Source organism: Bos mutus, chromosome 3, assembly GCF_027580195.1.
Source record: "Bos mutus isolate GX-2022 chromosome 3, NWIPB_WYAK_1.1, whole genome shotgun sequence".
Lineage (NCBI taxonomy): Eukaryota > Metazoa > Chordata > Mammalia > Artiodactyla > Bovidae > Bos > Bos mutus.
Window position 1 is genome coordinate 32747935 of NC_091619.1, and position 12366 is coordinate 32760300.

At 43.5% G+C, this 12366-nt stretch overlaps 1 protein-coding gene and 1 non-coding gene across 2 annotated transcripts; both read right to left on the reverse strand.

Moving 5' to 3' along the window:
• Nucleotides 1-822: 822 nt before the first annotated feature.
• LOC138987358 (small Cajal body-specific RNA 2) lies at nt 823-1245 on the reverse strand. Its single transcript, XR_011463841.1, has one exon. It is a non-coding gene; the product is annotated as a small Cajal body-specific RNA 2 (non-coding RNA).
• Nucleotides 1246-5722: 4477 nt separating this feature from the next.
• On the reverse strand, nt 5723-11492 carry TMEM167B (transmembrane protein 167B). Its single transcript, XM_005891325.3, has 3 exons — nt 11336-11492; nt 9089-9220; nt 5723-8199 (listed from the first exon to the last, which is right to left on the reverse strand). Exons 1-3 carry the CDS (start codon nt 11343-11345, stop codon nt 8117-8119), a joined length of 225 nt encoding a protein of 74 aa, XP_005891387.1. The 5' UTR covers nt 11346-11492; the 3' UTR covers nt 5723-8116.
• Nucleotides 11493-12366: the final 874 nt, after the last annotated feature.

Genomic DNA, 12366 nt, shown 5'->3' on the forward strand with positions numbered 1-12366 from the left:
AGACCTCTCTGATAATTATAATTCAGTAAATCTGGTGCGGGTCCCTGGAATCTGAATTCTTATAAGCTTTCCAAGTTCTCTTATGGATATATACACACATATTGTTGTTTAGTCATTAAATTATGTCCTACTCCTTCCCACTCCATGGACTGTAGCCCACCAGTCGCCTCTGTCCATGGGATTCTTCAGGGAAGAATACTGGGGTGGGTTGCCATTTCCTTCTTCAGGGGATCTTCCCAACCCAGGGATCGAATCAGTCTCCTGCACTGCAGACGAATTCTTTACCACTGAGCCACCTGGGAAGTCCTTATATACACAGGCTCAGAGGGTAAAGCGTCTGCCTGCAATGCAGGAGACCTGGGTTCGATCCCTGGGTCAGGAAGATCCCCTGGAGAAGGAAATGGCAACCCATTCCAGTACTCTTGCCTGGAAAATCCCATGAACAGAGAAACTGGTAGAATACAGTCCATGGGATAGCAAAGAGTCAGACACGACTGAGCGGCTTCAGTTCACTTCAGACGTGCGTATACACCTACATGCCTTCACCGGCAGGCGCTGTATAGTGTCTTTAGACCTAGGGCACCAGTGTTGGTATCACACGCGAGTCATAATGACAAAGCGGACCGAAAGAAAAAAAAAAAAAAAAAAGGAGGCGCCTAGAAAAGTAAAACTGCAGCAGAGAACAAGGTCTCTGTCCCCTTTCAGCTTCGGCGCCTGCGGGCGGGGCGACGGCTAGTTCGACGCCCGCCAAAGACCCCAGCCGGCTGTCGACTGTTGACACGTTATCCCCAACGCCACGGGCGGCCGTGCCCTGGGCCGGGCTCAGATCAGAATCGCCTCGATAATCAATGGCGCGGGACAAGCCCGGCCTCGTCTATCTGATCAATTCATCACTTCTGAGCGCCGGGCCCCACAGGACCGCTCGGAACCTCCGGGGCCACGGCGTTGCCACCGCCCAAGGGGCCTCGCTGCACAGCGCCCCGAGGAAGGGCTTCGCAGGAGGGAAGCTTTTCATTTCGGGTCGGACCGGCGGGGCTGGAATCCCAACCCGATCAAATAAGATCAACGTGTAGGCCGGGGGAGGGGTGCAGGGGCGAGCGCACGCACGCACACATTCACGCACCCACTCAGACATTCACGCATCCACTCACACACTCGGCCTACACGCGCGCACCCCCCACACACACAACACCACACAGCAATTTACAGCAACCTCACTTCCAGCCCGCTCTCCCTCCGGTGAAGGAGCGGAAGTTCGCACCCTCTTTTATAGCCCCCGGCCCCGGAGACTTTTGGGAGGAACCACCAAGCACCGGCCATCTCCGAGTGTGCACTTTGCTGCCCTCGCGTGGTTCGGAGGGGAACCAAGGGCCCTGGTTCAGTTCAGTTCAGTCGCTCAGTCATGTCTGACCCCATGGACTGCATGCAGCACGCCAGACTTCCTTGTCCACCACCAACTCTCAGAGCTTACTCAAACTCATGTCCATTGAGTCGGTGATGCCATCCAACTATCTCGTCCTCTGTTGTCCCCTTCTCCTCTAGTCTTCAATCTTTCCCAGCATCAGCGTCTTTTCAAATGAGTCAGTTCTTCGCATCAGGTGGCCAAAGTATTGGAGTTTCAACTTCAGCATCAATCCTTCCAATGAATATTTGGGATTGATTTCCTTTAGGATTGACTGGTTGGATCTCCTTGCTGTCCAAGGGACTCTCAAGAGCCGTAGTTCAAAAGCATCAATTCTTCAGCGCTCAGCTTTCTTTACAGTCTAATTCTCACATCCATCAGTTCAGTTCCGTTCAGTTCAGTCGCTCAGTCGTGTCCAACTCTTTGCGACCCCATGAATCGCAGCACGTCAGGCCTCCCTGTCCATCACCAACTCCTGGAGTTCACTCAAACTCATGTCCATCGAGTTGGTAATGTTATCCATCCATCTCATCCTCTACTGTCCCCTTCTCCTCCTGCCCCCAATCCCTCCCAGCATCACAGTCTTTTCCAATGAGTCAACTCTTTGCATGAGGTGGCCAAAGTATTGGAGTTTCAGCTTTAGCATCATTCCTTCCAAAGAACACCCAGGACTGATCTCCTTTAGAATGGACTGGTTGGATCTCCTTGCAGTCCAAGGGACTCTCAAGAGTCTTCTCCAACACCACAGTTCAAAAGCATCAATTCTTTGCTGCTCAGCTTTCTTCACAGTCCAACTCTCACATCCATACATGACCACTGGAAAAACCATAGCCTTGACTAGACGGACCTTTGTTGGCAAAGTAATGTCTCTGCTTTTGAATATGCTGTCTAGGTTGGTCATAACTTTCCTTCCAAGGAGTAAGCATCTTTTAATTTCATGGCTGCAATCACCGTCTGCAGCGATTTTGGAGCCCCCAAAAATAAAGTCTGACACTGTTTCCACTGTTTCCCCATCTATTTCCCATGAAGTGATGGGACCAGATGGCATGATCTTAGTTTTCTGAATGTTAAGCTTTAAGCCAACTTGTTCACTCTCCTCTTTCATTTTCATCAAGATACTTTTTAGTTTCTCTTCACTTTCTGCCATAAGGGTGGTGTCATCTGCATATCTGAGGTTATTGATATTTCTCCCAGCAATCTTGATTCCAGCTTGTGCTTCTTCCAGCCCAGGGTTTCTCTTGATGTACTCTGCATAAAAGTTAAATAAGCAGGATGACAATATACAGCCTTGACATACTCCTTTTCCTATTTGGAACCAGTCTGTTGCTCCATGTCCAGTTCTAACTGTTGCTTCCTGACCTGCATACAGGTTTCTCAAGAGGCAGGTCAGGTGGTCTGGTATTCCCATCTCTTTCAGAATTTTCCACAATTTATTGTGATCCACACGGTCAAAGGCTTGGCATAGTCAAGAAAGCAGAAATACATGTTTTTGTGGAGCTCTTCCTTTTTCCATGATCCATTGGATGTTGGCAATTTGATCTCTGGTTCCTCTGCCTTTTCTAAAACCAGCTTGAACATTTGGAAGTTCACGGTTCACATATTGCTGAAGCCTGGCTTGGAGAATTTTGAGCATTACTTTACTAGCATGTGAGATGAGTGCAATTGTGCGGTAGTTTGAGCATTCTTTGGCATTGCCTTTCTTTGGGATTGGAATGAAAACTGACCTTTTCCAGTCCTGTGGCCACTGCTGAGTTTTCCAAATTTGCTGGCATATTGAGTGCAGCACTTTCACAGCATCATCTTTTAGGATTTGAAATAGGTCAACTGGAATTCCATCACCTCCACTAGCTTTGTTTGTAGTGATGCTTTCTAAAGCCCACTTGACTTCACATTCTAGGATATCTGGCTCTAGGTGAGTGATCACACCATTGTAATTATCTGGGTCGTGAAGATCTTTTTTTTGTATAGTTCTTCTGTGTATTCTTGCCATCTCTTCTTAATATCTTCTGCTTCTGTTAGGTCCATACTATTTCTGTCCTTTATCAAGCCCATCTTTGCATGAAATGTTCCTTTGGTATCTCTAATTTTCTTGAGGAGATCTCTAGTCTTTCCCATTCTGTTGTTTTCTGCTATTTCTTTGCATTGATCACTGAGGAAGGCTTTCTTATCTCTCCTTGCTATTCTTTGGAACTCTACATTCAGATGCTTATTATATCTTTCCTTTTCTCCTTTGCTTTTTGCTTCTCTTCTTTTCACAGCTATTTGTAATCCCTTAGTATCTCTAATTTTCTTGAAGAGATCTCTGTTCTTTCCCATTCTATTGTTTTCCTCTATTTCTTTGCATTGATCGCTGAGGAAGGCTTTCTTATCTCTCCTTGCTGTCCTTTGGAACTCTGCATTCAAACGGGTATATCTTTCCTTTTCTCCTTTGAGCCCTGCTAAGGCAGGACAAATTCCCACAATGCTGAATTATAATTGCCTTTGAATCTTTGTGTGACATATTTATAACCATATCTATAGTGTTTCTTTGATCTTTGATCCAAGTTCTGGATATAAGATGATATAACCTCAGGATCCCTCTAGGTTGAATGAGTTCTTTCCCCAGGAGAAAGCAAATTCTAATCATTCCAACACCAGCTTTCCCAGGATCTCCTCCCAAGGGAGAAGGCAAACATCATTTTACCAAAGGAAAAGGGTGAGAATAGATGACTTAAGTCCAAGGACGAAGTGGTCAGAATATCTAATGAGTAAAGGAAGGCAGGCATATACCTGTCCACACAAAGCCCTCTGCTACCCTTCACTTGCTTTTACTTACTATCATACCTACTAAAATCTTTCAACCTCTAAAATCAGTGAAAAAATGATTATGTAAATTACAATTAGCTCCTTTCACATCAGAGAGTATAATGTCTCAGTTGCTTCTTTCTCCTTTTTCAGTGACATGTATGTGAAGGGGGAAGACAAATCAGAATTTTGTGAAGTTATATTTGTGAGTCCCATCATGCACTTGGAATAAACAAATAGGGGGAAAGTATCCACTGTATGTGTCAGAAGCCCAAGAAATTTCTAGGTATCTGGCTGGGTAACCTGAAAACCTCATTTCACAGAAGAAATTTAATGACTGGTAATGGCAGTTGACACTTGTATTTTAATAGCGGTAGTAGGTAAAATATATTGGGAAATGTTATCTACATTACTTAATACAGCTCAAAATGTATTAATATATTTGCTTATATATATATGTAATATATAGCTGGTATAAACATATATAGTGTGTGTGTGTGTGTGTGTGTATATATATGTATATATATATATATATATATATATATATATATATATATACTTATAGGCTTACCAGGTGGCGCAGTAGTGAAGAATCTGCCTGCCAATCCAAAGCAAGAGACTCAGGTTCAATCCCTGAGATGGAAAGATCCCCTGGAGTAGGAAATGGCAGCCTGCTCCAGTATTCTTGCCTAGAAAATTCCACGGACAGAGGAGCCTGGCAGGCTATAGTCCATGGAGTCACAAAGTTGGACGTAACTGAGCAAATATACACACGTATGTATATATTCAGTTCAGTTCAGTCGCTCAGTCGTGTCCCACTCTTTGCGACCCCATGAATCGCAGCATGCCAGGCCTCCCTGTCCATCACCAACTCCTGGAGTTCACCCAGACTCACGTCCATCGAGTCAGTGATGCTATCCAGCCATCTCATCCTCTGTCGTCCCCTTCTCCTCCTGCCCCCAATCCCTCCCTGCATCAGTCTTTTCCAATGAGTCAACTCTTCACATGAGCTGGCCAAAGTACTGGAGTTTCAGCTTTAGCATCATTCCTTCTAAAGAAATCCCAGGGCTGATCTCCTTTAGAATGGACTGGTTGGATCTCCTTGCAGTCCAAGGGACTCTCAAGAGTCTTCTCCAACACCACAGTTCAAAGGCATCAATTCTTCGGTGCTCAGCCTTCTTCACAGTCCAACTCTCACATCCATACATGACCACAGGAAAAACCATAGCCTTGACTAGACGGACCTTTGTTGGCAAAGTAATGTCTCTGCTTTTGAATACGCTATCTAGGTTGGTTATAACTTCTATATGCATGTACACACACACACACACACACCCTCAAAGGAGAGAGCTATGCCTTCGTTGATTCTGAACTGTATCATACATACATCATACATTCAATGACCATCACATGGGGTTAACAGGACTGACAGTATTCACTAATGCAAACTAACAAGGTATACTATAGGCAGAGCCCAGGAGAGTATTAAACAAAGTTCAACAATTCAGTATGCATGTGACAAAAATGGACAAAAACGGTAGGGAAAAATTTTATTTTCAAGGACTGTGCAGACAATGATGAATAAAAAATTTTATTTCAACTATAAAAAGCTGACTTCATTCCACCCTGGCATACAACATTTATGATGATGCCAGTTTGAATCTGAGGCAATACTGCTATCCCCATGCTTCCACCCCTAAAAGACTCTCTTAGAGGAACAACTTCCTACAATTTTCAGTCAAAAATTTATGATACATCAATCAAAGTAATGAATAAAACAAGTTTCTGCTTATCTGCTTATATAAAGAAATGAAACAAGCTGTGTATTTGTTTCTTGCTGTAAATTACCTTTACTCCATGCACTTTTTGGTATGTTCTGGTATGAAAACATCTCAAAATATAACAATTCAAGAGTTCAGGTCAAGATGACCCACGCAGGAAGCTGTAAAAATTGATTTGAACTGTGAAATGGAACTAGTTTAAAATATGAAGAAGCTCTAAGTTATTAGCCCTATTAGGAAACAAAAGTCATTAAAGCTACAAAATAACAAGTGCAAAACACGCTGAACCTGTATTTCCAGGGAGTGACATTCCTGCTGGCCAACAGGTTCCAAATTGACACCCACAAGGTGTAACTCTTTCTGTTCCACTAGCTTTCCTTTCTCTTGTGTGAAAAAGTCTCAGAAATGACAATGAAAATATAGGAATCATTGAAATTTACCCTGTAGACCAATTCTGGAGATAACAGCCAGAGATGATGATTAGACATGTAGTGTTTACTTGATGACTTTCTATACTTCTAGGAACCCTCAAAGCACTAAACTGAGTGTTTCAGAATCTAAACTTCCTAGCAGCTTTTGTTCTTTTGGAATAAGACAAAAGACAATTTACTACCACAAAGGGATCAACCACAGCCAACTTGTCCATAGTCAAGTTTTACTTTAATGAGCAGTTCAACTGGTAGACCTATGTCTATGCTTGCTCTTTACAATAATTTGACCAATTTTTTTTAAGAGAAATTCTAGGCTTCATAAATGCGACAGTTAATCCTTTTGTAGATATAAGAAGGAGGGAATGGAGAAGTCTTCCCTTCAAATATAAGGGTCATCTAAAACTATTTGCTCAGGAGTTTACTCCATGGAAAAGCTCATCCATCAATCTCAATTGGAAACCTGGGTTTTCCTTTACTTTAGAAGACACTCTCATTTATTCATGGATTGTATGAACTGTACAAACATGCATATGAGTGCCATCAATTTCTCATTAAAATTTCTAATGTTCTTATAATTTCCAAGAGACAGCTAAAGAGTACTGCAACATGAACAAAATTTAAAATGAACCAAAAAACACAATTGACTGAAAATTGCCATAATAACCCAAACAAAAAATAAGTTTGTATCTTCAGTAACATGACAAAACTTCCATCTAACATCCCAATAAATTCTAGATGACTTTACTAGCATATGAATTAATACACTAAACATATTTATTTCTTCTACCCCAACTGCAAATATATTAAATAATTATTTCTTCAATAGTTTCTCTTTCCCTTAGTGGTGGCATTTAAAACTGAGTAACAGTATTTAGCACTCAGTCATTTAGAAAAAATTTTTTAAATTTTAGGAAAATAGCAACAGTTTCCATATACCATTTGAAGGGGTGAAGTTTCCTTTTGGGAATATTGCTGAATGGAACATTGTTTCTTGTCTAAATCACTCCTTTCAGGTCTCACCATAGACAGATAATTTCCAAATCTTATGTAGGCCCAGATTGTTTTGGCAAAACTCCTGAGCTCCAGCACACAGCAGAGCTATTTTCACTGTTTCTTTTTGCAGTGAGGATCTTGCCTCTCTATGTTCCCAGGTGGGTATGTGAAAGATAAATTTCCAAAGCCAAAACAATGTCTTGGCATTGTTTAACTACTATTTCCCACTCAGCCTCCCAACCCCACCCTCCCAGCACTCCTGCAATTTATCACATCCAAATAAAACAGTAAAAATAAAAGTCAAGTCTTAAAAATTATCTCTCTTTCCAAGAAGTTTGAACACAGCCTATATCCTCCCCTAATGAGCCTCAGTTTGAAAAAAGCCTGATGAGGGGCTGAAGAACAAAATAGGTATCAGTTTTTAAGCAGGAGGTATGGAATTGTATCACCGAGGGGAGTAATTTATCTGGACATTATATGCTCTCTGCTGAGGACTGACTTACAAGCAGGTCAAAGGAAGTTTGCTTTCTGTAGTCCCCTGAAGCATAAATAATGTTTGTAATCATGAGGAGTTTTCCCCACAGGAAGCAGGGGAAGATGCTGTGGTGTCATCCTGGGGACTTCGATGATTTTAGCTGAGCTTTCCTATGCTGCGCCCAGGCTCCTGACAGGTTCTTCACCTTTGTCCCCTTGGCTGGCGGTTGATGAAATGGATGCTTCAGAATTCATTTTATAAACAGGACGTAGAAGGCCATCACAATGCAGGCGATTGCCACAGCAGCATGCAGCCTGGTTCCAATTACAGCAGCTAGCAGGAAATAATAAAAAGAGAAAAGGAATCACACCTTGCCCCTTATATAAGTCCTCACTTTCAAGGTGATATTTTGAAATCTTTAGTCACAGATAAAGAGACCTGTTAAGGATCTCAAGAATCAACCCATCCAGGAACGTATTTAAATACTACTCAGGACTTCCCTGGTGGTCCAGTGGTTAAGAATTTGCCTTGCAATGCAGGGGACTTGGGTTCGATCCCTGGTGGAGGAATTAAAATCCCACATGCTGTGGGGCAACTAAACGCATGCACAGAAACTACTGAGCCCATGTGCCACAACTAGAGAGTCTGTGTGCTGCAGCTCTCATGACATAACTAAAACTCGACTCAGCAAATTAACAGCACTGGAGTCTATGAGCTGCAACTCACATGACACAACCAGGACTTGACTCAGCAAATTAATAAGTAAATAAAAATATTAAAAAAAAATAAATAAGTACTACCCTTAAGCCCTAGGTTTTACGTGAATATATCATTAGTTTAAATTTTGCCCTATTTTGAAAAAATACTTAGGTAAATAGGAGTCCAGATGAAGGTGCCCAAAATAAAAAGTAAAAAAGCATCTGAGTTAATAAAAACAATACTTAAAAAAAAAAATCTCCAATATATTCTTCCAGAAATTCGGGGAAAAAAAAAAACAACTTTTCACTGGGAAAATATTACTCCCAACAATTCCAGTCCAGTCTAAAATTGTTTAAATTATACACTTTTATGCCACAGAGAATATTAAAATTACTTTGTAGCTAAAACAAACAATTACGTAAAAGTTGAACCAAATATAATCCCAGCCTGTCCCACCTTCACTTGGCAGCACCTCACTGTCCAGAGATGGCAACTTCCTCTCCCTGAACAGATATGATCTTACCTTTGTAAAACACACCCCAAACTCCCTTCTTTTCTGAGAGCAGCCAGGTTTTGAGACGAGGTACTTTCTTGAAGTAGGCACAGGTGCAAACAAACAGCAAACCAAACACCAGAATCCCATCCAAGGAGTACACTGTTACAGGAAGAGAAGAAAGCCTTAGGTGCTAATCCAGCTTGGGACAAGTAATGCCACTGGAGAACACAATGTGATATAATACCAAGGTGGTGACCTCAGTGGCAGTGCCAGCTCTGACAAGAAGGAGCCAAGGTCCTGGGACTAACAAGGTTACCTTTTTGTCCCCTCAAATCATGGAGAAATGCCCCTTACAAAGATCTCACTGCCTTCTTCCCTCTCCTTTCAAGAAATGCAAGTTCTGAGAAGAGTGTGCCAGTTAATGTGGAATCAGCTTGCCAGGAATGGCCAGTGTGGGCAACATGTTGAGAGAAGTATTAAGAATCCTTGGTGCCTGAGCTGAGAGATTGAAATGTGCTCTTACTATAAATCACTCATGTGATAAAGAAGAGCTAGATATTTAGCCAAGTCTTTCAGACCTTCATCTGTTGGTAATGAATATGATAAGGCAAAAGCTTAATGGAAACTGCAAGAGTTAGAAATCATATGACTAATTTTCCTGTGTTTTGTCTTACACTTCATGCATCATACTCTACTTACAAACCAAATTTCTGCCAGAGTAACAGATTCTTGAGAACAAACAAGCCAAAAAAAATTTTTTTTGAGGCTTCATCGTGGTGGAACAAGTGTGAGAAAAAAGCTTTGAACACATAGTTCTAGTTCTTACATATGTAAACTGAGCTATGTCTGGTAAGCACAATGAATCATCTAAGTGGAAAAAAAAACAATCAGACCACAAAGGGGGGAACGGTGACTAAAATTTATTCATTAATTACTATGTGTTCAATTGCTTCCTTATTTCTCAGTTCAGATGACTTTTTCCTCTAGGTGATGACCGTTCCTGTACTGTGTCTAGTAACCTTAGACCTCTGACTGTCCAGAAAGCTTCAAAAGAATATTTGACACAACCAGCATCTCCCAGTTCTGGACCACTCTATCTCCCTCTCTCCCTCCAGTAAAACTATCTCACAGCTAGATGTCACACAGCAACAGTCCAGTAAATTAATACATATACCAAGTTTTTAGGATGAACAATACCTTTACCTGCTAATCTCCTCCTCCTCTAAGTTTTTGCAAAGCCAAAAGTCACGAGGTGAAAGGCTTATGGAAAAGGTACTTTTTGAGAAATACTCTCCTATGCCCCTCTAATCATACTGTGTAAGAGGCCTTGTCATCTTTTTTCCAGTAAGATGGACTCTAAAGAACACAAAGGCCTCGTTTCCTGTCCTTCGCTGGAATGGGGAAATCGTTGTCTATATAATCGTGTTCGAAGAGGCCTGCAAAATTAGGTCAGATAAACAGGGTGGCAACTGCCACAACTTTAGAAGACGCAGTACCCAACCCTTGCAACTTTCGCTACGGTCTCCAGATGGGATCGCCCAGGCAAGACTTTAGAATCAAATAAAAGAAAGCTTTCTGGCATTTTAACAAAATAAGAACTTTTTTTTTAGGATTCACGTTCACCCCCCTCCCCCCAAAACTGTGGGCCTTAAAAACCCTCTACGATTTCTTGGTCTTCCCAAGATGCCTACTATCCGAAAGTATGAGTAAACAGAGGGCTGTGAGGATTCTCTCATTTCCCTGGTGCTACAGCAATAGCTCGGGCTTCTCCGGTGGCTCAGACAGTAAAGACTCTGCCTGCAATGTGGGAGACCTGAGTTCAATCCCTGGGTTGGGAAGATCCCCTGGAGAAGGGAAAGGCTACCCACTCCATTATTCTGGCCGGGAGAATTCCATGGACTGTATATTCCATGGGGTCGCAGAGTCGGACACGACTGAGCGACTTTCACTTCACAGCAACAGCTCAACCAGGAGTGGCCTCGCGAAACGGCTTGTAAGGGCCAAAACGAACTTCTAGAAGAGAGAAGTGAAAACACAGGCTAGGGACCAAGGACTCGGGGTGTGGGCACAAGAGGCACTGGGGGTTCTAGATGTGCACGCGACGGGGGAACCCGCGGAGTAGTACAGGAAACAGGAGTTAGGGACACGGAGAAGCCAAAGGGAGGACTCCGATGGGAGGGGGCGGGGAGAACGGCCACGTCAATCGGGCTCCGCCCGCCACGTTTTCCCTAGTGTACTGGACTCCCATCCTTTGCTCTGGGCATTGGTTCTCACCGTTCGTCATGGCGGCTGGGCCCGGTCCTGGATAGGGAGTCCGGGGGAGGGGTCAGTGGCGGTAGCGGTGAAGACCGGGGGAACCCAGCTCCCACCTGACACTTCCCGATCCGGGCCGCGGCAACGGGCAGGAGCCGTACTACGCAGGCGCAAGGGAAGGGAGGCGAGCGCCAAACGCAATCAGTCGTGGCTAGGAGATTACCGAGCTAGGGGAACCTGCGTGGGTGGAACTCGCAAGAAAAGGTGTGGGTGAGAAGAAAGCTGTCCAGAAGGCGTCCTTCGTGGCCATGGTAAACAATATCTTCTGGGTGCCCCTGCAGATTTAGTGCTGGGGCTAATCTGACCTGCTCCCGTCGTTGTGTTTGAAAAGGTAAAGTGAAAGAAACTGAAGTTGTGTCCGACTCTTTGCGACCCTATGGACTGTAGCCTACCAGGCTCCTCCGTCCATGGGATTTTCCAGGCGAGAGTACTGAAGTGGGTTGCCGTTTCCTTCTCCAGGGCATCCTCCCGACCCAGGGATCGAACCCGGGTCTCATGCATTGCAGGCAGACGCTTTACCGTCTGAGCCGGAAAAGGTAAAGGCTTGCAGTTTTGCACTTTATTTTTCGCTGTGGCAGCTGCTCTGGTTGTGTGTGTGCAGCAGCCCCCCTGCAATGGAGAAGTCTCTCAAGCTTCCACGTAAGAGAACGCAGACAACTGGGGTCCTGAGGCGACGCCTGCAGCCTCTGGGACAGCGCTTGCTGCGCGGATCGTTCTTACTCCGTATGGAAATCTGGATAATGAGGCTGCATCTGAACTTTCAAATGAAATTAGGAACCTTATAACAAAAACAAGTTGCGTATTTCATGTGCTAAAGCTCCACGTTGTCGGGAAACGTTTTGGTAATTGCCAGTTTGTATGAATTTTTCTTTAAAATGTCAGGATGGTCTCGGTTATCTCCCGTATTTAGATAAAGTGGGGCCGTCTCGGCCACTTTAGCCAGGAAACGGCGATATTGGGGTAGCCTTTCTCACATTTTCACAACTTGACGA